Here is a 26,053-nt window from a genome sequence, read left to right on the forward strand (position 1 = left end):
TCCTGCTCCTCTCTCCTCCAACCCCCACGAATCCCTCTCCATTTCAGGCCTCACAGGGATACACAACTAAAGCTGGATCTCCCACTGTGGCAGAAACAGATGCACTTCCCAGGGAGCTGCTGAAATGCTGGACTGAAAACCTTTGCCCAAGAAAGTTCTCATCCTAGACCATGCAGAACAAGTGCTCCTGCATCAACCCCCCAGCAATGCTGGTAACTCATCCATAGAACAAAATTTTCAGCAGCTTTTGCTCATCTCTTCCTGTGTTTGGCTGCCACCAGCTGAAGCACTGCCTCCCCCTGGCAGCCCGAGCCAGACCCTAAAAAGGGAACCCATTTCCTCTTCCCTGCACTCATTAACTGACCACTATCCAAAAGTGCCAGAATAAACAACCCCAGGTCCTTTACCCTTGTGACAGGGCTCCAGTTTGTCTGCAGGGACAGGGGAGTGCCACCCCCCTGCTGCTGAAGCCCCACCACAGCAGATGGCACTGGATGGCCTAAATGTGGCTGGTACCTTGTAAAAATCAGGGTCATGTTCCTTTCCCCTCCTTTTTTGCAAGAGCACTGATGATAATTCAGGATACCTGGTAAGATCCAAACTCTTTCTCCATACTTCACTTACCCTTCTCAAATAAAAGCTACACTTGATTTCAAGTGCTGCTCCTAGTAAACAGAGATGCTGTCAGTGCTGCTTTCTGAAAATGAGAGCAACATTCTGTCCCACCAATAAACCTGCATCCCTCCCCAAAACGTTCTTCCTGAAATGACACACAAGTATTGAGATTGACCAGGTTTCCATATCAAGATACTGACACCAGCCAGAACCCTAGCCCAGTCCATAGCTGCATACTCTCCCTATTGCACACATTTCCTATTAAAAAAAAAATAGAAGTGGCTTTATAATTTAAGCTTGATAAATTGATGGGTCTCATTTTGATATAACTGACAATAAAACTTCTCCCACTTCCAAGACAAAGCAGTTCCCAAAGGCATTTTTTCCCCTCAGGTGTTTCTTTAAACTCTTCCAGCTCTTCCCCTGAAACCACTTTAATGCAACACTGGAAAGAAAAGGAAGGCTGTTGTTTTCTGTTGAGCACACCCAGCTCTACAGGACCTTGTCAGACAGACGAGGATTAACCTTTCAGGGCTGCCTGTGTGGCCAACAACTCCCAGCCACTGCTCAGCTCTGGAGAACCAGGAGCCTGTCCCGGTCATCCTGTGTGCAGCAGCATCTCAGACAAGTCACACAATGTATCAAAGTGCTCACTACCAGACTGCTGTCAAACTTCACAGCAGGAGCAGGGAAAAGGAATTTTCCATCCCACAGCACTGAGAAATTACACCTTCCTCCTCCTTGACCCATTTACTATTTTGTAAGACACAACAAAGAATCTCAGCAAAAGGGATAGAAAAACCACTGAAGATAAAAAAAAAAACAAGCTGTGATGGTACCAGAGCATTCACCAAGGGAGGGATAGAATGTGCCCTTCATGTTTTCCCTTAGCTGGGCAATGACTCAGACCATCACAAGTGCCTTCCCATGACAACTCCTGTTTTCGTGGGACACACAAGCACTTCTCAGCACACCCAGAAACACTGGAGTCACTCAGGGGTCTTCCAGCACCTCTATGGCTCAGATTCAAGTTTCAGGGTGTAAATGGTGACCAGACATCTAAACTTGAGATTCTGACATTGCCCAGGTATCTGATTTTAAATTAGCCATGCTGCTGTAACCTCAGTAAGATCTTTTCCCAACAGCAGCAAGAGTCCACTGGAGCAGAACACTCACAATGAACACACCCCTACTGTTTGGAACACCATTTATTTCTAACTTCCAAGAACAAAACACAAATCACTACACTTGGATGTTTGTTCCACAGAAAGTTTTGGGGGAACAGGAAGAGCCTTCCCAGGTGTCAATTGTAGGTCATGTAGCGGGGGGTAGCGCTGAACTTGGCGTAGGATTTGATGACTTTGTTCACCGCCTCCAGGAAATCCTTCTCGGTGGCGATCTTGCGGCGCGCTCGGATAGCGAACATCCCTGCCTCCGTGCACACACTGCGGATCTCAGCGCCTGGGAGACAGACAGACAGACAGGGATAACAGCTCAGCACTGACTGCCTGGGGACACACACAGAGCTATCCAAGTGCAGGAACAAACACATGCAGCTTACCTGTGCTGTTAGGACACAGCCGAGCCAGCAGCTCAAACCTGATGTCCCTCTCCACACTCATGGAACGAGCGTGGATCTTGAAGATGTGAGTTCGGCCCTGAGGGAAAGGGAGGAGGACAGAGGTGTTCATGGCATGAAAGAGGTGATGACTCCAGCCTGCAGCTGTCTGCCTCCAGAGCAGAGGCAAATGGAAAATGCATCTTGTATTTGCTGCCCAACTATGGTTTCCCATATCTGGACTGGAATGTCTAAGTGTTCATGACACTAAACTAAGAAAATAACTCTAAAAAGGGCTTTCATTATAGAAGTACCTCAAGAAATCTCTCTCAGAAGAGCCAACCACATTCCAGCTTCTGAAGTAAATTTTGGATCTGGTTAAAGGATTTTTTCTCTGTTGAGGCAGGAACATAGTGATTACAGCTGCCTACCATGGCTTCTTGGCCAGGATGGAATCTGTGCATTGTGGAAAAACCTTTGGCACATCTTTAATCCCCCACATTTAAGAGTGCTGCATTTGCTGATTCTCATAAACTTCCAGACAATGATGCCCTAACTTAAGAAACACTCTGCCATCAGAACACACTTGACAGTGAAATAAAGAGTTCTCACCTCGAGATCAGGCAGGCTGAACTCGATCTTCCTGTCCAGCCTGCCAGGCCTCATCAGAGCTGGGTCCAGAGTGTCAGGCCTGTTTGTGGCCATGAGCACTTTGATGTTGCCCCGGGGGTCAAAGCCATCCAGCTGGTTGATGAGCTCCAGCATGGTGCGCTGCACCTCGTTGTCCCCGCCGGCGCCGTCATCGAAACGAGCACCTGCACAGGAGACACACGGGGAGAGGCAGCTCCAGGCCATGGACTCAGAGTGTCACAGGGGCTGCAACACTGTGGGACACCTGGGGAAATGACTTTTAAGTGCATACAAGTAATTGTGCAGAGTTAAAAAGGTCCTGAGTACAAAAGGGCCTCTGTCTCACTACATAACAACCGGCCAGGATGCTGGAATTTACCCATGTGGTTTTGTTTGTTTTGCCCTTCCCTCAACCAAAATCATCCTTATCTCCTATCTATGTAAGAACTGTTCTACTTTCAAAGGACTTTTCTTTTGAGAAAAATAATAATGTTTAGGAAGTAACAAAGATGTTGAGTGTACTCCAGAAGCTGAAGGGGGTTTAAGTTAACAATACTTTTCTGCAAACAAAATACAGAGGTTCTTCACTAAAGTTCAAATAATCTGAGTGTCCCAAATGTGCAAAAATGGCTTTCCATCTGGGCTATATAAACCACTTCCTGACAGCTTCCTGGACACAGGGTATGCTGGGAGTAGTTTTGCTAACTCAGTATTTACAAGCACTTTTCTTGAAATGCAGCTATCCAGATACAGAACTAAAGAAAACCTGGAAGCTCTCACAGGAGATTAGAACTGTAGCTACTACAAACATACCTCCAATGGCATCAATCTCATCAAAGAATATAAGGCAAGCTTTCTTAGTTCTGGCCATTTCAAAGAGTTCACGAACCATTCTGGCTCCCTGAAAGCAAAATAATCAAGATCTTGTTAAGAGATTTTAGGCACATTAAAGGAAAACTATCAAAACCAAACTTTTCATGCTTCCAAATACTTCTAAGTTTCCAATGTGAAAACTCTTTTTATTTGTTTACATATATACTGGGAGAAGTTTAAAGCTTAAAGCAATTTTTAAAGGAGATAAAAAATTACTGCTCTTAAACTGAGAAGTATAGATTAAGTAATTTACCTCAGGGCCAATTGAAAAACAAGTGGCAGAGTTGGGAGCAGAATCCTAATTCCAGAATCTTCCTGAACTTTGCAGATTGAACTCTGTACTGCAAAATCCCTCTCCTAAGTGACAGCAAAGCTGAGGTCATGTCACCACTGCCTGACCTGCAGTGATTTGTCTGACAGCTCCTGCCCCCTGCAGCTTCCAAGGACATCCATCCCTCACCCCCAGAGTGGTGTCTGGTACCCAAGGGAGATCTGCAAACCCCTCCACTCCTTTAGGTATTTGCTCTTACCTCCCCCACGTATTTCTGCACCAGCTCAGATCCAATGACTCTGATGAAGCAGGCATCAGTCCTGTTAGCCACAGCACGGGCACAGAGCGTTTTGCCTGTGCCAGGTGGCCCAAACAAAAGCACTCCTTTGGGAGGCTCAATTCCCAGGTTCACAAATCTCTCAGGCTGTAATAAAGGGAGCCAGAAGGCAAGGTTATGTGCAAATTAAATATTATGTGTATCACAGCATATATGCAAATCAAGGAAATCATTAATGAAGAGCAAGGTAAATGAGGCTGGGCTGGATTTAACATGGTAAAACCTGACTTCCTTTCATTGAACTGTTTACACTCAGTAACATTGTCTTTTCTTGCTTTTTCAGATGCTCACAGATGGCCAGAATACCTCCAAAATAATAGAGGCTTCAATCTGGAGGTTACTTACGTGAAGCAGAGGGGTTTCCACCACCTCTCTCAGCTTTTCAATCTGCTCTTTACAGCCACCAACATCACTGTAAGTGACATCAGGTTTTTCTTCTACCTGCACAACAAAGAGGTGAGTGAGCAGTTACCAGCCTGGTGCAACAAATCTCCACAGGCTTTCAACAGCCCACAACAAAATCCAGCAAAAGGAATCACAATTACAAGATAAAGCCACGTCAAAATAAGTAAAGGCAACTCTCACTTGCATCATGGTGACTGTGGGATCAATCTTTGGAGGCAAGGGGATGTGGATTTGGTACTTGTTTCTGTCCACCCTGGTGAGGAAGCACAAAGACTATTATTGTAACACTGGTTAAGTAAAGTGTTTTGTAGAAACAACTCTGTAAATGAGAGACTGAATTCTTGAGCTGTTCTTTTCTCTGGCATCAAGACAGCCCAGCCCTGAAAGTTAATAGTCAGGTAGGCCAGATACTGGAATTCTTTCTGTAGAGAATTTTAAGGTTTCCAAAACTATTAATTCCAAAGTATTTTGAAAATTAAATTTCAAAACATCCCACAGAGCAAACTGGCAAAATATTGACTCTTAAAGTAACAGGTTTTACATCATCAGTGAACATTTCCTGGCTGTTTAAAGTGTAACCTCAGAGTGCCAAAGAAGGATCCTACACAGGCTCCCTGAAAGCTGGCACTGCTGGGGCCTGAACTGAAAGGTTTCTGTCCAATGACACATGGGTTTGGTCAATTTTTGTCAAAATAACATCAAAACAAGATTCCAGCAGAGCATGCAGGTGAGTTACTGACATCCAAGAGAAAGACAGCAGTGGTGCAATTTCAACCACTGCAAAAACTGGAAATGAAGGCTTGCTGACCTGTCAAACTACAACATGAAATAACTCAGAGAAAGCTTCAGTCTGCAGGAAGACTCACAAGAACAGAAAAACTTTGCATACCCAACTCTCATGCCTTCTTCTATGTCAGTAGGTGCCACCTGGTCACTGAGATCCACCACAAACTTGGCAAATTGCTTGACATTGATAATGTACTTGGGATCCTCGGAGTCTGCATTGATGATCTTTGTGCACCTAACACACAAACACAACTGACCCTCCAGGCACACAAACTGCTTATAAGCATGAGCATCAAGAGAGTCACATTTTCCAAATACACCAGAATCCCTCCTGTACTTGTGATTACACCTTTTCAGCCTCATTCAACAACTGCAGAAGTAAGCACAAGTATGAAATACATCACACATAATGACAGTGGTAAAAAGCACTTTCAATATGCACAACATGGAATTCTTTTTATAAAAGAAGTCCATACATAAGCTATAAATCAGATTTTTAACACTATGGAGCTCTACTGGAAGAGTAAGAGTGCTCCCACCTTGCAACTTGCAATGGTTGCTCACTTTGCAGAGTTTGTTTATCTGCAGCCAGATCCCAAAGGGCAGGAGGAGCCAGGCCAGTGTCAGATTCCTTGATTCCTGCGTGCAGCACAAACAAGCTGAGGAGGAAACAGCTCACTGGGATGTCAGCCATCCTTCCCAGAGCAAAACTCAGAGATAACCCTGCAGGAAGCTTTTTGAGAGACCTCCAAAACAACACACACATATCTTTGATGGATTTCCTAAAGAACAAGTTTCCTAAGGCAAGAGCCTACGTGACCATGCCAGCTGAACACACAAATCCCAGCCTGGCCACCCTCCCAGCCAATTCTGCAGTGTGGGGATGATTACAGCAGGACAGAGCATTGATACTGGATATCTACATTTCACTAAAGGACTGAAACTCTTGAGTGTTTTCACTGAGCTCCAGTGCAAAGTATCAGAAACTAAGGGATTCACACAGATAAAACCCCACAAATCTTCCAAAACATGCATGTAACAAGTACCATCTCCATTATGGATTTAAAAGAATCAACATTATTTTACAAGAGAAATTTCTGTCTTCCTGGCACAACTCAGAGCCACTGCAGGATTAGCAACAGAGCAAAAAACATACATCAGTGAAAGAAAAAATTAGGAAACAAATTAATTGTTACTGTTATCACTACTTCATTATCTGGTGTCAGAAAGGGGCATTTGTTTCATGCCACCACTACATATAAAAACCAGAGTTTTGATTAAAAATGTGTTAAAGTACAAAATTACAAAATCAGATGTACAGATTAGCCCTGTCCAGTTGAAAAAAACATCACCTAACAAGCAAAAGTCTCATGCTACCAAATACAGAACTGTGTTCTTTGGAGGAAAATAACAACTAAAAATCAATGCAGAAATTGCTGGAAATCAACTTCTTACAACACTTGTTTTGGTACCTGTGGCTCCTCTACTGAAAGCTTTCTACAACACAAACATACCAGTGAGCTCATTGATTTTCTTAAGCAGTTGTTGAATATCATCTTCTACTTGCTTGATCTGCCTTGAGTACGTGCTCTGGCCCTGGAAAGGAATAGCAGGGAGATTTCCTAAGCCAAATTATCTCATGTTTAGGAAAAAGTGACAAGAGGTGCTGCCCATCAACAGACTGTCTTGGTGTAACAGCCAACCACTGATGGCAGCCAAAGATGACAGAATTAACCTCCAGTAACAATATTTCTGTTTGCAAAAGTGAAGTGCATCTACACACAACTGACCAGCTGGGAAGATGGAAATTTTCCATGTTTGTAAACTTTAATAATTTGTTTTTCTTTTAAACCCATTCAGCCTTACTTTTTCAAATTGCTTCTCCTATAGTTTAAAACATACTTAGTAAACTGATATATACAGAGAATTCAGAATACACTTTCTGAAAACATCTGTACAAGTGCTTTAACTGCCTTACCCAACCTTTCCATCATCCACAGAGGACAGCAGAAGGATCAAGGGGCGAATCAGAATTCTTGCTTGTGATAAAATGCTTTTTTTGGTCCAGATCTGCCTAACACAGGCAGAGTCAGACCTGGATTTGCTGTACAATATCTCCTTGGTAGATCACTGGCAACAAAATAAGAAGCTGCAGTGGGTACCTGCTGCATTTCAGAGCTTTGTAAAGGAGTCTTGGTGTCAACAAAATTCAGATTTCTGCCAAACATACCTAAGCTGTAAGTTTCATCTTTCAAGAGTTCTTTTGCAGACCAAGTGTACTTGCCAGTGGAAAGGGTGGATTGCCACTTTCAGCCTTATTGTCTGTGAAAAGTGCCTCCCAACATTATGTTCTTTTAACATGATGGCTAAAAGCAAGTCAATTTGGCAGGAGGGAGTTTTAAAATTATTTTTTGTATAAACCAAGAGAACTGGCCAGTGAAAAAGCTCTAGTAAAGCCCTGGCTGTTAGAGCCCTGTGGCAATCAGCAACGAGATACAAAACAAAACTAGAGAAACACACCCAGGATTGTTTTCAGTGTTGCAGGCTGCATGTCATTGGAAGGTGAAAAGGGAGAGAAGATTTTGGGAGCAGAGCAAATCACCAGGAGAAGCAGAGTTACTCTCCACCCCTCCCCTCCTACACTTATTCCCCCCAGAACTGCTCTGTGCCTTTCACACTCCCACAGCTGTGTGCTACTTACATATGTTTTCAGCAAGGCAATATCTCCTTCATCAAGAGCTGAAACAAGACAAGAGAGATTTAGCTTCCAGTTCTGAAAACAAAGCCAGCAGTGTTAATTCTGCCTCTAAAGGATCAAAACATTTTGGAGAGATTCTTTTGAGTTTCCACTTTTCACTGAAACAAAGTGGAACAAAAAAACCATCAGATATGTAAGAAAAATGAACCAGGGTCTCCAGCTACTTTATCAGTCCAAACACCTGCAGCACTCAGAGTCACAGCAAGCAGGCCACTTCAACTCTGCTTCTCTCAGAGTCTCCCAGCCCGTGACTGTTCAAAAGAGGAACTGAAGATATCACTTCATCTTTTTAACTTTTTGTTTCTAGATGTTCAAGAAAGCATCAATGAAAAACTGGCACCACTGTCACTCTGTCTCTGCACAGAGGTGGCTCCGGTGACTCCTCTCCATGAAGTAAGAAAAATACTGCTCTGCTAGTGCCACTCTGCCACACCACTCACATCACCGGCCTCTAACACCCTTCCCATCCCTGTTTCCTCTCCTGTCTAATTCCACTCTTTTTGAGACAGATGGAGCCCAAACCACACAGAATTGGTGGATGTGGCACTTGCTGCTATGGTCTAGTTGAGGTGTTAGGGCACAGGTTGGACTCCATGATCTCAGAGGTCTCCTCCAACCTCATTATTCTGTGGTGATCTGGGAGCAGCACGTGTTATACAACACTCTGAAGACCTTCTATGTTGATCTGCACTTCTTTCCTGACTATTTGTACCACCCCATTGATTGCTTTTTATAGCTGCTGAACACTCTGTTGCTATAATTTAGAAATCTTTCTTGAATGGGAACAGTTCAAAGTCCATCACTAATTACATTTTGCACTGCTTGTGCTTCCAGATGCTTTATTAAATATTTACTAACACGAAATAAAAAGCCACAATAAGTTAAAACATGAGGGGCAACCAGGCAACTTTCACACGGTGCCGGCATCCTGGGAAACCTCGGAAACCTCGGCCCCCTTCCCTCTCCTGCTTGCCGGGACTCGGAACGACAGCGGCAGCACAGGGCAGCTCTGGGGCGCTCCCCCGGCAAGAGAAAGAAACTTTCACGGAATTTTCAAGGTTGGGAGAGACTTTCATGATCATCAAGTCCAATGGACCATCATGATCATCAAGGCCAACCATCAGGCCAGCCCTGCCCCTGTAACCCCCACACCACATCACCCAGCGACAGATCCAGACGTTCCGGAACTCCTGCAGGGATGGCGACTCCACCTCCCTGGGCAATCTATCACGGTGCCTGACCACCCGAACTGCGAAATTTTTTTTCTAATCCCTAATATGAGTCTCCCCTTCTCACCTTGGGTCATGTCCTCGATTTCTCTCCCTGCGGGCACGGCAGAACAGACCGGCCCTCACCTCACCACAGCCTCCCCCAGGGAAGTGTAACATTACCGTATCACGTTTTGCTGGACATTTAAAGTCTGGAAATAAGTACTAAACCACAAAAGGCATTTTCCCTCTCCCGATAAGGAAATTCGACATTTTAGGAAGCTTTTGTAAAAGAACAAGACTTAAAAGGCGGATGGTCCATTCCTTCCCCGGACAGCTCCAGGCGGTGCTCGCTCCGCACCACGGGCGGGGCAGGGGCAGCCCCGAGAGCCGGGCGGGCCCCGCTCCCCCCTCACAGCCCGGTCCCCGTGAGCCCCGGCCCCGCTCCCCCCTCACAGCCCGGTCCCCGTGAGCCCCGGCCCGGCTCCCCCCTCACAGCCCGGTCCCCGTGAGCCCCGGCCCCGCTCAGCCCTCACAGCCCGGTCCCCGTGAGCCCCGGCCCCGCTCAGCCCTCACAGCCCGGTCCCCGTGAGCCCCGGCCCCGCTCCCCCCTCACAGCCCGGTCCCCGTGAGCCCCGGCCCCGCTCAGCCCTCACAGCCCGGTCCCCGTGAGCCCCGGCCCCACTCAGCCCTCACAGCCCGGTCTCCGTGAGGCCCGGCCCCGCTCAGCCCTCACAGCCCGGTCCCCGTGAGCCCCGGCCCCGCTCAGCCCTCACAGCCCGGTCTCCGTGAGGCCCGGCCGGCCCCGCTTCCTTCCCCGCCAGCCGCGGCACCGCCCGGGCACGGGCTGCGGGTCGGGATGGGGAGCACTCCCGGAGCGCCAAAGCGCACATTGGAGACATTTTTTAATCCTTTTTAGTCCCTTTCCCCCCGCCGCTCCTCCAGCCCCGCCGCTCCTGGCACCGACATGGCCGCCGGCGGCGCCGCCCCACTCCCGCCCCGGGCGCTGCTCGGAGAGCGTCCTCGCCGTCCGTGGGCCCTCACCGCGGATGGGTTTGTCCTCCTTCTCCTCCTCCTTGGTTTTCCTCTGGTCGGCTCCCAGGTAATCCGGCATCGCGCCCGCCCGCCTTACGCAGCACCGCGCCGCTTCCGCCCGGAACACAAACCAGGGTGCACCGCGGCCCGGGCGCGCGGGCAACTCCTTCCCCCCGGCGCCGCGGCCGCCGCCGGGAGTTCCGCGCGGCGCCGCCGGTTCACCCCTCGGGCCGGGGCAGCGCCGCCGGTACCGCCCCGCGGGAGCCGCTCCGGCCGCGGGGGCGCTGCGGGGGCGGCGGGGACGCCGCGGGGCCCGCGGGACTGGGGCAGGGCCGGCCGGGCCGCTTATGGCGCCGCACGCCGCCGCCGCCCCGGAAGCGCTGCGGGCGCCCCACGCGCCGGTGCCGCGGCAGGCGCAGGCCGCGGCCATGGCGCTGCTGCGCGGCCCCGCGGCGGACGGACAGCGCTCGGCCGTCAGCAGGCCGCTCTCCGCCGGTACGTACCGCGGGCTCGGGACGGGAAACGCCGCCCTGGAGCGCCCGGCCGGGCCCCGGGCTGGGAAATCGGCCGGGCTGGAGAAGTTTGGTGTTGGTTTGAGTTTGATTGTCTCCGTGTGCCGTGCGCTGCCCCCGGCGGGATCGTTGGTGCCCCTGTGCCAGCAACAAGTCTGGGTGCTCCCGAGGGAGGGGCCTGGGAACGGGAACGCGGGGAACATCCATCCCGATCCAATATCGCTGCCCGGGTGCCTCCTCCGCCGCCGGTACCGAATTGAACATCCATTGACACGCGTGTCCCTTTAACTCGAAATCACCTTTGCAGCTGTGAGAGCGCGGAGCGTTGGGAGCTCCCGTCTGGTGGGCACGAGTGCTGGTTCCTGCTTTCTGCTGTGTGCGGAGCCAAAGAAAGCCCTTAGAGATCTGTGATGCTGTGCTTGTGGGGGTTTTGATGGGGTTTAGTTTAAAAAAAACAAAAGTAAACCACAGAAGATGAAGTTGCTTTTATGTTTTTGCTTATAGCGTCAGTACTCTGTCAAGTGGAACCTGTGGGAAGATGGTTTGAAGCATTTATTAAGAGGAGAAACATAAATGTTTCTGCCTCTTTCCAGGAGCTAGAAGATGAGAAGGAACTTTCTGAGGAATCGGGGGATGAAGAACTGCAGCTTGAGGAGTATCCTATGTTAAAAACCCTCGACCCAAAGGACTGGAAGGTATTCAGTCAATATGTGTTACTGTCACCTCGTTTGGCTCATCGAGGTTATATGCCATGCCCAGGTGCTAAAGATCTCCTTCCTCCTCCCCTCCTACACCCATGTGAATCAGTTCATGTCCCTTATCTTAATAGCTGGTGTGTGAAGGCAAACACCTCAGGATAAGATCTTAGCTTTGAGCTGCAGCTTTTTATTTTACTGCCTGAAAGTATAAAGTGTCTCATCTCCTTTATTCTGGAGTTACATACTCTTAATATTAACAACAGCAATTCAGTTTTCCAATAACTGAATTTTTTAGTGCTTTAATCCAATTTAGATTAAGCTACTTAAATTTCTATGAAAATGGCTTGATTTATTGATATTCTGTTATTCAGTAATTATTCAATAATTTATGACAGTTGTTCCTATAGTGTTTTCCCAATATTTATTGGGAGAGGGAAGAATTCTCCCTCTTGCCTTTAAGAGATGGGGAAGAGAACTTGTTTTCTGCATGTGTGGTGGTGTTTTAGGTTGTATTTATGAGTGTTTATTAGGGTTTGTGGTTCTTTTCTCTCAGAATCAAGACCATTATGCAGTTCTTGGACTGGGGAATATCCGATACAAGGCTACTCAGAAACAAATCAAAGCAGCTCGTGAGTACCTGTCCCTCATAAGCAAAACCTTTTTTCAGATGTGCACAGCTGGTTTCCAGTGAAAATACCTGCATGTTGGGAACAAGGTTTTTACTGTTTCCCAGGCCTAAAAGTTTGATTTGTGTTGTTTACCAGCATCTTAAATTTATATCATAGTTCTGAAATCCAGAAGCCTAAATGTAGGGGAGTAAAAAAATTCACAAAGCCTAAATCTAGGGGAGTAAAAAATTTCACATCTCTGTTTCTGGGAAGTGCAGCAGCATTCACAGGCTGTAGCTTTCCTGCTAAATTTCACTTTGGATCGTGTTCAAAACTTCAGTAAAGGGATAGAATACAATTTTTGTTTTATCTGAACTATTTTGTTTTTCATCAGAAATAACAACTAAAATTACATTAATTATTTTTGTTTCTTTCAATTTTGAAGCTAACTGTACACTTACAGATACTAAAGCACATTGCTAGGCATAATAGTAGAGTAAGTCTCAGACTTCTTCAGATATTGAGGAGGAATAGAAAATAGAGTTTCTGAGTTGTGGTTATTTTATGTCCCAGCAAAGATGAAATAATGTTAATTCTAACTATAGTATTAAATCAAAGAAGATTCATTAACTTCTGTTTTCTGCTAGATCTGACTGTTTGGTTTGTATTTTTATTTAAGTTTTGAATGAGAGAAATGCCAGTTGGAGTTACTGTGTGACTTTGTAGTTTGAAACTGTTTCTGCTGAAACATTTCTAACTGTAATGCATTTATTTGTTAGATAAATCCATGGTTCTGAAACATCATCCAGACAAGCGAAAAGCTGCAGGGGAGCAGATAGGAGAGGGTGATAATGATTATTTTACTTGCATAACTAAAGGTAAGCAATTGATCTCCTTTGTTGGATACTCTCTCAATCTACTTGATCATCAGAAACGTATTTGTTGGCTTCATTAGGATTTTAAGGAATTGTCAATGAGTAAACAGCTGGAGAAGTTCTTTTTCCATTGTAGAAAACTGCATCAATAGATCACATGAGGTGTAACTTCCCAGTGGGCAGAAGCAGGAAGGGAATGCAGCTGACAGATGTTTGGCTGCTGTGGCAGCTGGTGACAAAATGTGACACTTGCAGCAGTGCACACACAGATGAACCTCTGGAGCTGGCCCCATACCTGGATGAACTAGTGAGCCATGGAGCAACTCCCCACAGGCACCAGCAGCAGCTGGAAAATCTGAATTCTAATGTGCTTGCTGTGACAATAGGACATGTGTTGATTTGATCCAGGTCATCAGTTTCTTCAGCTGCTCATTTGTGCCCACAGATGAGCAAGTGAACTCCATTTAATAACATTTCCTTCTTGCCTGAGTGGGGGACTCAGCAGTGCAGGATTAATGGCTGCACTCTGGTTTTAGAGGTCTTTCCCAACTTTAATGGTTCTGTGACCCAGACACCACTGCTGGCCAATTCCAAACCCACAGGGGCTGCTCTAGGTGTATGACTTGCATCTCCAGGAATGCTTGAGAGCTTGGCTTTTTCGTTTATTGTAAACAAATTTCACTCAGTAAGGTTGGAGCAGGAGGAAATCTTGGAATTTGTGTTTCTAAACTTCCTCCTCTGAATGTTTATCTAAAATATCTCTGAGTTCAGGAAAATGCTCTGTGTTCTACATGCAAGGAGCAAAAAGTCATAGAACCTTCCCTCTTAACTGCTTGCAATCCAAGTTTGGGGCTAAACAGAAAGCAAAGCACAAGTAGCACAGAAAAGGAATAATGCTTCCAGGCAGCATTCTAAAATGCAATAGTAGGAAAGGGGGACCTGGAGTAGGAACAAACAGTAATGAAACAGGGAGGAGAAACTTGGAAAGGTGGGAGAACATAAGTTGGACTCAGAAACTGGTCTGACAAAGGAATGTGTGGGAGATGCAGAGCTGGGGGAGCTGAGTGTGTGGGAGTAGAACTGGGGATCTGTAAGTGGAAGGGACATCTCCTAAATGGAAGAGGAACCAATGGATGTGCACAGAATTTCCTGCACCAGGAAAATGGTGTGAGGGTTACTGAGGCAGGATAATTGGGGTCATTTGGAGTGTTGGTGGAGGGAAGTCCTTTCCCAGAGGGAAAGGGCAGACTGGCAGACAGCAGCTCACTGGTGGCCACTGTCATTCCTTGCAGTGAGATCAGCTTACAGCCCTGCAGAGCACCAAGGCCTCCTCCAGATTATCACCTCCCACATCCAACCTTCATGGGCCAGTGTTCTCTGGCAGGGGTGCAGGCACACAAGTCCATGAATGATTGCAGTACAAATTTGATTTCTGTGACTTTTCATTCTTACTGAAAAATAGTGGTCATTGTAAAACTCCACACTTCACTGAGATAAGAGTACTGAAGCTGTAGTTTTTGTGATTTACAGAACATAAAATTAGTAATGTGATCTCCCCAGCTGCAGGGATCTAAGAGCAGGAAATCTGGGACTGTTTGCATGTTTTGGAGAGTTTGTGTGGAGTTCTGTATTCTATCAAAGATTCAGTTCATCATCACCTGCAAAAATTCTAAGGAACAGTTCCTGTTCTAGCCCATTCTGACAACACATGAACTCAGGGATTGCCTTTGCTCTGTGCCCTAGTGAACCATTTTGTCAATTTATCTGCAGGGATCTGGTGTAGGATAAAAGTCTGAAGATGTCATGCCCAAACTCCCAGTGTCTGAACAAAATTTACTGCTATAAAGTTAAATATTGTCTGTTTTGTTACATCTTAATGGTTAAATGTGTCCTTTTTCATAAATGTTTTCCTCCTACTTAGTTTAGCAGGAACAGACAGTAATGCTTTTTGGTGTCACTAAAATAATGAAATATCAAGCTCTACAAGAACACTACAGATAGATCAAACACAGATCTGAGAACATCTTTTCAAACATTTACAACCTTATGTCTGGTAACTTTCAGCTTATGAAATATTATCTGATCCTGTGAAACGACGAGCATTTAACAGCATAGACCCAACTTTTGATAACTCTGTACCTTCCAAAAGTGAAGCAAAAGAAAACTTCTTCGAAGTTTTCTCACCAGTTTTTGAAAGAAATGCCAGGTAAGCTGTGTCTGACTGCCTCTGCTGTTGCTGGAGAATCAGCATTTGCAAACTCTTTTGACATTGTGTTTGTAATAAGAGATGTATTAATTTGCTAGAAATGTAATATAACTAAAATAGTTGCAATTATTTTTTATTTCATTTTAAAATAATCTGAACTGGCAGCTGATGGCTTTGAGTTTGACCCATGCCATTTTTGAAAAACTTCTCAGCTTCCCATTACCTACGGCCCATTTTGCACAACTCATTGTTTCATCTTGAAATTACTTACAATACCAAATATGTGCTGCTGACTAAAACTTCCTTTTTAAAATTATTTTCTTCTGAGAGTGAGGCATCAACAGAAGACAGTAGTTACAGTCATGATTTAGCTGGTTAAAAGAGAAGAAAATTGTAGTTGTCAATATTTGGTGGTTCTCTCTTACTTTGTGTGACTTCTTTTCTTCATTTGATTCATGGTTGACAATTAGCTTGGTATTAAGGTTGTCACAATAGAAACCTGCCAACTTTTCCCTGTATAAAAGGGCTTAATTACATGAGGCACTTTACAACATTCTGAACAATTATGGTTTAAACTACTCTCACTGAATCTTATTCCATAGACTTCAGACCTGGATCTGTGGTTGTCAGATGAGGATTTTCCCTTTTCTGCAGTGAGAGTTAATGCTCTGTCATGGAACAACCAATTCTAGAGCCTGTGGAAGATTTCCCTAGAAAAAGATGCAGTGGGGGCAAAGTATGCATTATTGCATTATTCCCTTGTGCTCCAGTAGGATGTGTGGGAGACTTCTGTACCCTGCCAGAGAGCTGAGTTATTCACAGAGTTATTGTGGCCACTTTCCATAGGCTCCTCTGCCAGAAGAATGTGTATGGAGAATGGAGTATCTACAAAGATAATTTGTGCTCCATCAGGTCTTCTTGAGGCACAAAGCAGGAGACACTCAGGCAGGAGAAGGTTGCTTTTTTGGGGAAACTCACCCAAAAATGCCCAATCTGGAGGATACTTATGAGGAACTCTCCTGTTCTTTTCCTCTTTCCTGGTGCCCTCTCTGTGTTGGTGGGAGAGAATCTCAGGTTTTGATTCTGTGCTTAACAAATGCCATGTTATGAAGATTGTATATATTGTTTCTTGAATATATCCATGTATTTTCAGGTGGTCAAATAAGAAAAATGTACCTAAACTTGGGGACATGAACTCCTCATTTGAGGAGGTAGATGCATTCTATTCCTTTTGGTAAGTCAGCTGGTGCCTCTGTTTCTATTCAAGACATGCAGTATAAAGGGCTTGCAGACCCTTTGGTGTGTGGGCTGTCCCAGCCTCCTGATGTCACAAAATTACCCCACAGCTTTTGTGCCTTCCACAAACTGAGCCAGCTTTCTCCTGGCTAACCCATCCACTTGTAAATTTACAGCTGCAGTGGGAATTTCTGACCATGGTGGCTGAGAACTGAGCTGACCCACAGACTGGAAGTCAGGTTTATCTCATCTAACCTGTGTTTTTAGTGGAGACATCTTAGGAGTTTAAGCTCCTCTAGCAAAGGGAGGTGTGTTTAGTCCAAAAAAGTCAGTCATGTTTTTGGCATGCCTTATCTGCTAAATATGGGTGCTCAGATAAAGATTTATTTCTGTCTGAACTCTACTGACTGCACTGCATTTCCCCTGCCTGTGACAGAAACATAGACAGCTGTAGACATTTAGAGTGGGCAAGACCAATGCCATCCTGAAGTAGGCTGTCCTACAGTACAGAGAGGTGTAAATCATATTCTGCATACTGACTCAACACAGTGGAATCACTGTAGGTGCAGAATAATTTTAAATTATGTGTTATAAATTGTAAACAGCAGTACAGTTGCCTATAAACACATAACAGTAAAAAATGTGCTGATGTTTAACAGATTTGCTGTTTTTTCATTCACTTTTTTTTTTTCTTCAATTTCCTTTAGGTATAATTTTGATTCCTGGAGAGAGTTTTCCTATTTAGATGAAGAGGAAAAAGAAAAAGCAGAATGGTATGTAAGTAAAAATAATTTTGACAGGAGACTGAGAGGTTGCAAGATTTTGCAACTTTCTCTTAGACTGTAAGTCATAGGAAGAAAGGCAGCTGAACCAAGTCTGAATTCCACTCTCCCAGCTTAGGGGTCAGTCATGGATTGAACTGAACTTACTGTGGGCTTCTTCATATAATTGAAGTAGTTCCTGCTTGCCTCGCAGAGGTCTGTCTGAGGTGCTTTGAAATGTGTGTTCATTTAAGTCCAGGCTTTCAATTCCTGCCAGTCCCAAGCACAGGTGGAGCCAGGACAGAGTGGATGAGCCTGCTGGTATCATTTCTCTCTTTAACTTGTACTGAGAAAATGATACTTCCTAGAGTTCGGAGAGGTGAGTTCTGATGGCTTGATGCTAAAAATTATGTATTAGTTGATGTAGTGATAGTTGCTGAATTACTCAGAACATGTTGCATTGGAAAATACATTGTGGTTTTATCCTTCCTACAGTTATAAACAGTGTTCAAGCTGGAGCTTTAGTCTAACACACATTTCACAGGACACAACCTCACTTAGTAATCCTTGTGAGACCATAATTTACATCGTATGCTTATCTTTTTGCCAGTTTGGCTAGAAATCAGTTTTGTATTTAGATTCAGTGGTTGGCTTTCTTTGTGCCGGAAACTGCCATATTTAGGCTGTAGCTGGGCATTTCTCTTCTCTTGTGCCTCTTCCTGCTCCTGGATTTCTTGAACCTCAGCAGACCCACTGTTCTCTCTCCTGTGAAGATTCTGTGAGGGCACTGTAATCAGTTCCCTGTCACTTGTACTTGTGGTACATCACACAGATGAACCTCTAGGCTTCTCATTGGAACAATCTTGAATTATTTGTATAGCTCTTTTTTCTGCTCATTCCTGTCATTAGTGTCCTTCTCAAAGATGTTTAGACAAATGGTACCTAGTGTGCTGTACTTATGAGAGAGAACTGCATTACAGCTGCTCTTCAGATGGTCATGATTCTTGCTACTCCTTCTTGCCAAAGGTGATGTTGCTCATGTTTTAAAGCTTCAATCTATTCATATTAGCCTCCTTCTCAGTTATGGGGATTGCTTTCTTTGTTCTGAGGTAGAGTGGTTTGGGTTGGAAGGAGCTTTAAATACCTCATAGTTCCAACTTCCCTGCCCCCTCTGTTGTTCTTTATGTGGCTGTGTTGATGAGGCTACAGATCCCCATTAAAATTTGCCTCTTTCTTGACAGCACTGGTAAAATTTCAGATTATTTAGTCAGCCCATCAATTACCTGAGCTGTATTTCAGTGGAGTGAATCTGGCATGACTTTACCCAGAGTATCATGCTACTTCAGAGTGTTGTTCCTGTGCAGATGAGTTTATGTGACATGACTAAATTCTGCAAAATGAGCTAACTGTGGCATTATTTATACTGCTGTCCTTTAATTAAACCCTGTGCTAGCATTTCTGTTGTTTAGCTTGAGTTTAATGTTAGGTAAGCAAGTGGATTGCATTTTGAAAATAAAGTCCATGGTCTCATTCCCTACAAGGACAGATAAGCAGCTTGCTTTGTCAGGTTTATATAACTATGTAAACACTTAGCATTTTGTACATGAACTCAGAGCCTGGAACTTAATTTTTTGAAGTCTATTTTTGAAGTACTCCCAGAAGAACATCTGTGTGGGGGGAACTGTTTAAGAAGCTTGTTGATGAATTTCTAGCAGTGGCACTGTAAAGCATTAGCACTGAACTATGCTTTCCCTTTTAGTCGAGATGAAAGGAGGTGGATTGAAAAGCAGAACAGAGCTGCCAGAGCATTGAGAAAAAAAGAAGAAATGAACAGAATTAGGACTCTTGTTGGTGAGCACACAAACTGCTGTTCTTTAAAGTGAGATTTATTAACTAACTGTGGAAGTCTCCTGCTTTTCTTCTATACATGATGCTTCCTTTCTTCCACCAGACAGTGCATACAGCTGTGATCCCAGAATAAAGAAATTTAAGGAGGAAGAAAAGGCAAAGAAGGAAGCAGAGAAGAAAGCCAAGGTAGAAGCAAAACGAAAAGAACAGGAGGCAAAAGAAAAAGTAAGTGAAGGACTTTATTTGGGTTGAAAAACTCTGCTTCATTCACACCTGCTGCTTCAGGTTCTAGATTTGTCAGAAGACTACTGACAGAATTACCCTGGGGTTCAAAAATGTGTTGTGTTTGATGCCTGTGCAGCAGGCAGTGTAAGGCTGGCAGCCTTCTGACAATGAGATGGAAACAAGGAATGCAGATCTGAAACAAAACACCTTTGAAAACTGAGTTCTTCTGTTGCATACACTTCCTCTGGTTTCAAGGCAAGCATTAAGTGCATAAAATGGGTATGTCTGCTTGCCTTGGGCATGTGGTTTGTGAATGGTTGGTTGGTACGAAATGTTCTGAGGTAACAGAACATACTTGATAAATATGAAAAGTTTGGAGAAGATGGCTCTGAAAGTACAGGAATGAAAGGGAACTGTAAGGACAGTTCCCTTAAAGACATTAGAACACTGCAAAATATGTCAGAAATGATGCAGGAGAAATACTGGACCATGAAGTTCATACTCCTGAGGCTGAAGTAGGAAATTATGCACAGTTTTGTATCTTTGTTGTAGAGGAAGTCAGGATTTATAAACTGAGGGTCCTCACAGGGAGTACTTGACTCAATGCCACATGGTATGTGTCATCATCTCCCTCAAAATTCTTGGAAAACCAGACATTAAAGTATTCATGCATTTTTAAACCCCCAAACATACCAACAAAACTCCACCCAAACCAGAAACAACACATTTTGATACTGGATGACTGAATGGCCCTGTAACAATGTTACTTGGATGATTTTTTTACTTGCATTTTTTTCTTTTGATTGCAGCAAAGACAAGCAGAATTAGAAGCAGCACGGTTAGCAAAAGAAAAGGAGGAGGAAGAAGTTAGGCAGCAAGCATTAGTGGCAAAAAAGGAAAAAGAGATACAGAAGAAAGCAATCAAGAAAGAAAGGCAAAAACTCAGAACAACATGCAAGGTATTTAACTATTATTACAATGAAATACAGGTTACATCAGACAAATTACTGTCTTTGCTTAGATCAGCCTGGATCATGTGTTTGCTTGTTCTTAGGGCTGGAGATGGGTATGGAAAGTGGGTTTACTAAAAAAACAAAATACTAAAACACATACTTACATGCATATGAGTTATGAGTAAAGCTGACCAAATAGGTCCAAACACAGCAGTGGCTGAAGAATGCTGTGTGTTAAGCCTTTGTCTGAAGGAATAGGACAATAAAGTTCAAGAACTTTGTAGAACATGTATTTCTGCTTCCAGAACTGGAATTACTTTTCTGATAATGAGGCAGATTGTGTTAAAATGATGGAGGAGGTGGAAAAGCTTTGTGACCGTCTTGAGCTAGCAAGGTAAGTCCTCCTGCTGCTGCTTTCTGCTCCTTTTGATACCCATCTTTCTACTAGCTCTCCATTGTAACTGAATAATTTATTTTTAGTCTGCAATGCTTGAATGAAGCACTTACATCCACAACAAGGGAAGGAGGAAAGGCGGCTGTAGTAAAACAGGTAATTATGCTGAGTGTCAAATCAAATAACAGAATAACTTGTGAAATCAACCTGTCTGAACTGAAGTAAGATGCAGCAGAGCTGCTCTGGAATCGGGCTTGGTAAAACACAAAGACTTGATTTTCAGAGTCCACAGGCAGAGGGATCTCTGCTTCATTTTACATTGTGCAGTTCATGGCTGGTCAAAGCAACAGGGCCAGCCAAGAACAAAATACACATTTTTATCTGTAAAGAACACAAAACCTACCTCTTATATGGTATACAGAAACAGTAGAGAAATTTCATTTTGCCCAACAATGTGTAGCAGTTACCTTGAGGAAGGAGGGCAGTCTTTTCTTCTTATGCAAGAAAAATCCATGTCTAGTGTCTGTGACTTGGGGATAGATCCACAAAAGGACTAAAATGTGCTGCAGGCTGTTGGCACTAGAAGGGCTGGTAGGTTGGATACCAAGGAATGGGAAATGCAAGACACGGAATCAAAATTTACCAAAACTCAGCAAGGCTCTGCCTATATTTGCCATCAAGGAAAAGCCATTTGAACCAAAAACTGAACCTGGCAGAAGAACCTGCAGAAAGAGGAAGGTGCTTTCTCTCATCCACTGTGGATACACAGCTGTGAATGTTTTTCCTTGGTGGGGAATATGATCTGCCCTCATCCCAGGGTCAGGTTTACTCTTCAGACAATTTAGGACTGAAATGCCTCTTACTCTACAGTAATTCAGGGACTGAATTCAATATTCCATTTTCCAGGAGGGTGTTCTAAATACAGGACAGTCCTCTTTCTATCTGTTAAAACTATTCCACTAAAAATTATCTATCAGTTAACTTTCCTTTTGCCAGGAAGGTTTTATGAAATGGTTTCTTGCTCTTGCCACTGGGCATCCTGCCAACAGCCATAAGTGCACAGCTCTTCTAATAGTGCCAAGATTGGACTGGGCCCACTCAGAAGCAGATGATTAAAGATGTGTCACACCACAGTCTTGAGATGTGATTACAGATCACAAAAATGTGCAGTGGGTTAACTTAAGCAGTTTTTAGCTTGCTAAATGGCCATCTAACCCTGAGTACACACTTAGTAACTAAAGTCTGCAGCTCATTCTAATGTAAAAGTTCTCTGTTGTTATGGCTGTACTGATATAATCAGGCTTAGATACCAGTTAGGCTGGAAGATTTGAGAGCCAGTGTATTCAACACAGAGGTTTAATTGCCCTCACTGGTCTTAATACTTTTGTGGATCTGTCCCTCTAAGTCAAGTGTTAGCCTAGACATTCATGCAAGGTTGAAAACTTTTGCTTTGATTCTGGGGATATTCATTTAATTTCCTAGTGAACCTGTGATGGATTTCTGCTGTTAACTACTGATCTTTAAATCCTAAAAATATACACATGTAATGAAGGGAAATAATACTGGAACAGATAAGCTTCTCTGTTTCTTTACATATAATATACGGAACAAAAACAAAGCAAAATCCAAGGTTCAAAGGAAGTCCAGAGAGGGGGTTGTGTCACTGTAAAATGTAACAATGATTCAGTAAATAATGCTTATTTGCAATCTTTAGATAGAAGAAATAAATGAACAAATAAGGCGAGAAAAAGAAGAGGCAGAAGCTCGTATGCGCCAAGCAACAAAGAGCTCAGAAAAGACAACCACTGGCGGTGGAGGGGGAAGCAAAAACTGGCCAGAGGATGATTTACAGTTGTTAATTAAAGCTGTGAACCTCTTTCCAGCAGGGACTAACTCAAGGTACTTCTCGGGTTTGGTGCTAAAAGCCCTTACTAACAATTTTAAATTAAATTACAAGCATAATAAAATATTTTCAGATCTTCCCAAGTACTTTGTCAGTATAAGGACTTCCTAAACATCTTTTTTTCCCTTGACTCAAAAGCAGCCAGAGGTTTGTTTTTCCTTGGTACCATGCTCTGTGTGTCACTGGAGTTAGCTCTGTATCTTGTTTCCCCCCAGATTTGGGCCTCAGTCCATTACCAGGATGGTGCTGAGGTGCCTGTTTGCACAGGGCTCACTCCATGGTAGGCTCCACTCCTTAAAGTGCAGAACAAAACCACACCAGTGACTGGGGTGCAGCTGGGTAGGAATACAAGTGTGTAAGCCACTTCCAGAGGCTCCACAATGAAATGTGAGGCTGGTTTCTTCTCTATATGGTAGGAGGAAAATATCCCAGAAAAGGAGTTAAGTCCACCAGCTTTCTTTAGAGGAGAGCCAGGGGAAAAGGCAAAGGCTAAGATTTACAGAATACAGCACTGGCACTCAGCTTACTGCTAAGCAAGAACAGGAGCACACTTTAAATACTTTTTTTCCCAGGAATGAAATGCCTTCTTCCATGTAGGATTACAAAGATTTCAAACATCCATTACAAAATTTGGATGCTTACTGAAAAATGCCATACTCCATGGAGATGATACCAGTGCCTGTTTCTGCAAGGCTCCTGTCTGAGCAGCACTACATACTGCCTTCCATTTTCTAAGAATCCGCTAGGAATAATCCTGGGACTAGGGCTGTTCCAGCTCTCTCCTCTTTAAGCCCTTTTACCTAATGTTTAGTTATTCTTCTGGGGGCAGTGGACAGAGGGTTAGTAACTACTCAGCCCTTCAGTGCAGCCTGCAGTATTTAATGCCAGAGGGTAACAGCAATTTAGCAGAATTTTGATTAGAGGTTTGCACTTACCTACATTGTACCCCATCCTTTTTCTGTATTGGGAACTGAGGAGTTCACCCAAGCTGATTGAATTCTTCAGTTAGTGACTGAAAGCTTTCCAGAACAGCAACTCTGGGATTTTGCACATATTTAAATATGTTAGAACTTACTCAGGAGTTTATAAAAATGTGTACAGGAGCTTGACCATGGTTTATATGAAGATAAAGTATTATGTAATGTGCTGGTTTATTATTTCTGTTCTTGCTGTAGGTGGGAAGTTATTGCCAATTACATGAACTTGCACTCTACTACTGGAATAAAACGAACAGCAAAAGATGTCATCAATAAAGCAAAGAGTCTCCAAAAGCTTGGTATCTATATTACCTTATTTTTGTAACACATGGTCTGCCTGCTTCTGTACAGCTGAGTTTTCTGTGACTGGAGCTGTGTTTCTTAAGAAAATCCTCTGTACAGCCCCAAAAGAAATGTAGTTCAGATGGAGGATTTAGAGGCGCATTTATGTGATTCAGTGTTTTCATCCTAATGGCTCTTTTGTAAGTCAGCACCTCACAAGCAGCTCTCAGAAACTCTCTTAATGTAGCTTGATGCTCTGATGCCCTGAAATAGCAGGGCTCAAAGAGAGATAAATGGGCCTCTCAGAAAGCTCCCTACAAAGGAAGGCATCTAAAATAAATGGAACTGATGAAGGTCTAGACATACTTTAAAAAAATTAATGGAACCCAACACCAGAGTAAGACACCTAAATGAATGTGGCTCATCTCCTCTTCAAAAATGAATATAAAAATGAAAAATTAAGCATAGAGAGCTCTGGAATAAGGCTGCAAGGAAATTACACATTTCACTATAGAAGGAAAAAAAAACATTAAATTTTCAAGAGGTTTCTGCATTACAAACCACAGAGGGGCACAAGGAGCCACCTGGATTTTCCTGCCTCTCTGACATGGTCATACCCTGGGCAATGCATGAGTTTTGTGCCACAGCCCTTGACAAAACAATCCCTCTTGATTTTGGGGAAGTTGCAGATTCAGGTTTAAGATTATATGGAACAATTATTCCTCTGAGCACTATAAAGCAGGATAAGGGTTGGAAAATCTGAGAAAAATTTATTGGACCCTGAATGATTTTTTTTTTAATCTACCAACATCTTTATGGTAATTTTAAAGTAAGTAGAAATTGGGGTTTATGATTTTGTGATTATTGGAATTAATCTGCTACAGAATGTTGTTATTATTATTACATCTGGCTTTAATCTTGCAATAATTATTCTCTTTAATGTCTGTTGCTCATAGACCCTCATCAAAAAGATGACATAAACAAGAAAGCATTTGACAAATTTAAAAAAGAACATGGTGTGGTGCCTCAGATGGACAGTGCTGCCCCCTCAGAACGATTTGAAGGTAAAGGTGAAAAGGGAGCCCTTCTTGTGCACTTCTCTCCCCTGGGTCTCTTGGGGTGAAAGTAACCCAGAACTTTCTCAAGATTTGCCTGCATACTTTGATAGCAAGTGGTTCAGGCTCTGATGCCAGATTTGAGGGTTTCTGGTACACACAATACATCCCAAAACTTCAGGGATTTAAAATAAACTATAACATGTTTTACAGTATTTTCTTGACTCTTTTAAAAATATCTATTCTTGCTGTCCTTTTTGCATTTAAAAACAGGATCACCTCTAGATTCATCCCCTTGGACTACAGAAGAACAAAAACTTTTAGAACAAGCATTGAAGACTTATCCAGTAAATACTCCTGAAAGATGGGAGAAAATAGCAGCAGCTGTTCCAGGCCGGTCAAAAAAAGACTGCATGAAACGATATAAGGTGAGGTCCCTCACCTCCTCCTGGGACTGCACCAGGCCAGGCCTGGAGAGAATCCTTTGCTTTTACTGTTCCATGAGATACTGCCCCAGAGACAGGATCTGACACAGGCAAAATGATGGAACCGTAGAAGAAACCTTTTATTTTTGGTAACTTAACCCCAAAAGAGCAGTTCCTCAGTGAAAATAGTGCCTCTGAAAGCTGGCAAGGAAAGTCTGTGTCAGGAAATTTGTTTTATAGTTTGACAGCAAGCTCTCATAGATGAAGTCCTATCCCCAGCTCCTGTAGGTAAAGTTCCTGGTACTTGAGGATTGACCTTCCATTAATTGATTTGTTTCTAAGGGAAATTGCTTGACAACATTAAACAATGTAGATTTCTCATTATGTTGAGAAGTAGTGTGTTTTACAGTGAATATATGTAGTGTTCAAACCTACAGCATTGGTCACAAGTTTTGTGTTTAGTTAAATTTCTTTTTTTCCCCACCTTCTCTTCAGGAACTCGTGGAAATGGTCAAGGCAAAGAAAGCTGCTCAAGAACAAGTGATGAATGCTACTAAAGTCAAGAAATGACTCTTACTGACAATCCTTGTTTTATAATAAAAATGCAAATACTGTACAT

The 26,053-nt window shown here is 43.6% G+C and overlaps 2 protein-coding genes across 5 annotated transcripts; one reads left to right on the forward strand and one right to left on the reverse strand.

Moving 5' to 3' along the window:
* Window positions 1-1,805: 1,805 nt before the first annotated feature.
* Window positions 1,806-10,690, reverse strand: PSMC2 (proteasome 26S subunit, ATPase 2). Of its 2 annotated transcripts, XM_058806101.1 has the most exons (12): window positions 10,486-10,686; window positions 8,177-8,214; window positions 6,990-7,071; window positions 6,015-6,114; window positions 5,579-5,710; window positions 4,870-4,942; window positions 4,630-4,725; window positions 4,207-4,371; window positions 3,617-3,704; window positions 2,786-2,988; window positions 2,177-2,273; window positions 1,806-2,076 (listed from the first exon to the last, which is right to left on the reverse strand). In XM_058806101.1, exons 1-12 carry the CDS (start codon window positions 10,553-10,555, stop codon window positions 1,919-1,921), a joined length of 1,302 nt encoding a protein of 433 aa, XP_058662084.1. In that variant the 5' UTR covers window positions 10,556-10,686; the 3' UTR covers window positions 1,806-1,918. The 2 variants fall into 2 exon arrangements, with proteins under 2 accessions (XP_058662084.1, XP_058662085.1); XM_058806102.1 differs by lacking the exon at window positions 5,579-5,710 and having other exon boundaries at window positions 10,486-10,690.
* A 111-nt stretch (window positions 10,691-10,801) lies between these two features.
* On the forward strand, window positions 10,802-26,050 carry DNAJC2 (DnaJ heat shock protein family (Hsp40) member C2). Of its 3 annotated transcripts, XM_058804841.1 has the most exons (17): window positions 10,802-10,971; window positions 11,493-11,683; window positions 12,240-12,315; window positions 13,074-13,172; window positions 15,234-15,375; window positions 16,529-16,609; window positions 17,319-17,384; window positions 19,132-19,223; window positions 19,324-19,445; window positions 20,255-20,404; window positions 20,704-20,792; window positions 20,879-20,948; window positions 22,507-22,691; window positions 23,871-23,971; window positions 24,911-25,018; window positions 25,283-25,437; window positions 25,930-26,050. In XM_058804841.1, exons 1-17 carry the CDS (start codon window positions 10,824-10,826, stop codon window positions 26,002-26,004), a joined length of 1,950 nt encoding a protein of 649 aa, XP_058660824.1. In that variant the 5' UTR covers window positions 10,802-10,823; the 3' UTR covers window positions 26,005-26,050. The 3 variants fall into 3 exon arrangements, with proteins under 3 accessions (XP_058660824.1, XP_058660823.1, XP_058660825.1); XM_058804840.1 differs by lacking the exon at window positions 25,930-26,050 and having other exon boundaries at window positions 25,283-25,554; XM_058804842.1 differs by lacking the exon at window positions 25,930-26,050 and having other exon boundaries at window positions 10,935-10,971; window positions 11,582-11,683; window positions 25,283-25,554.
* The last annotated feature ends 3 nt before the right edge of the window (window positions 26,051-26,053 follow it).

This window comes from Ammospiza caudacuta, chromosome 5, assembly GCF_027887145.1.
Source record: "Ammospiza caudacuta isolate bAmmCau1 chromosome 5, bAmmCau1.pri, whole genome shotgun sequence".
Lineage (NCBI taxonomy): Eukaryota > Metazoa > Chordata > Aves > Passeriformes > Passerellidae > Ammospiza > Ammospiza caudacuta.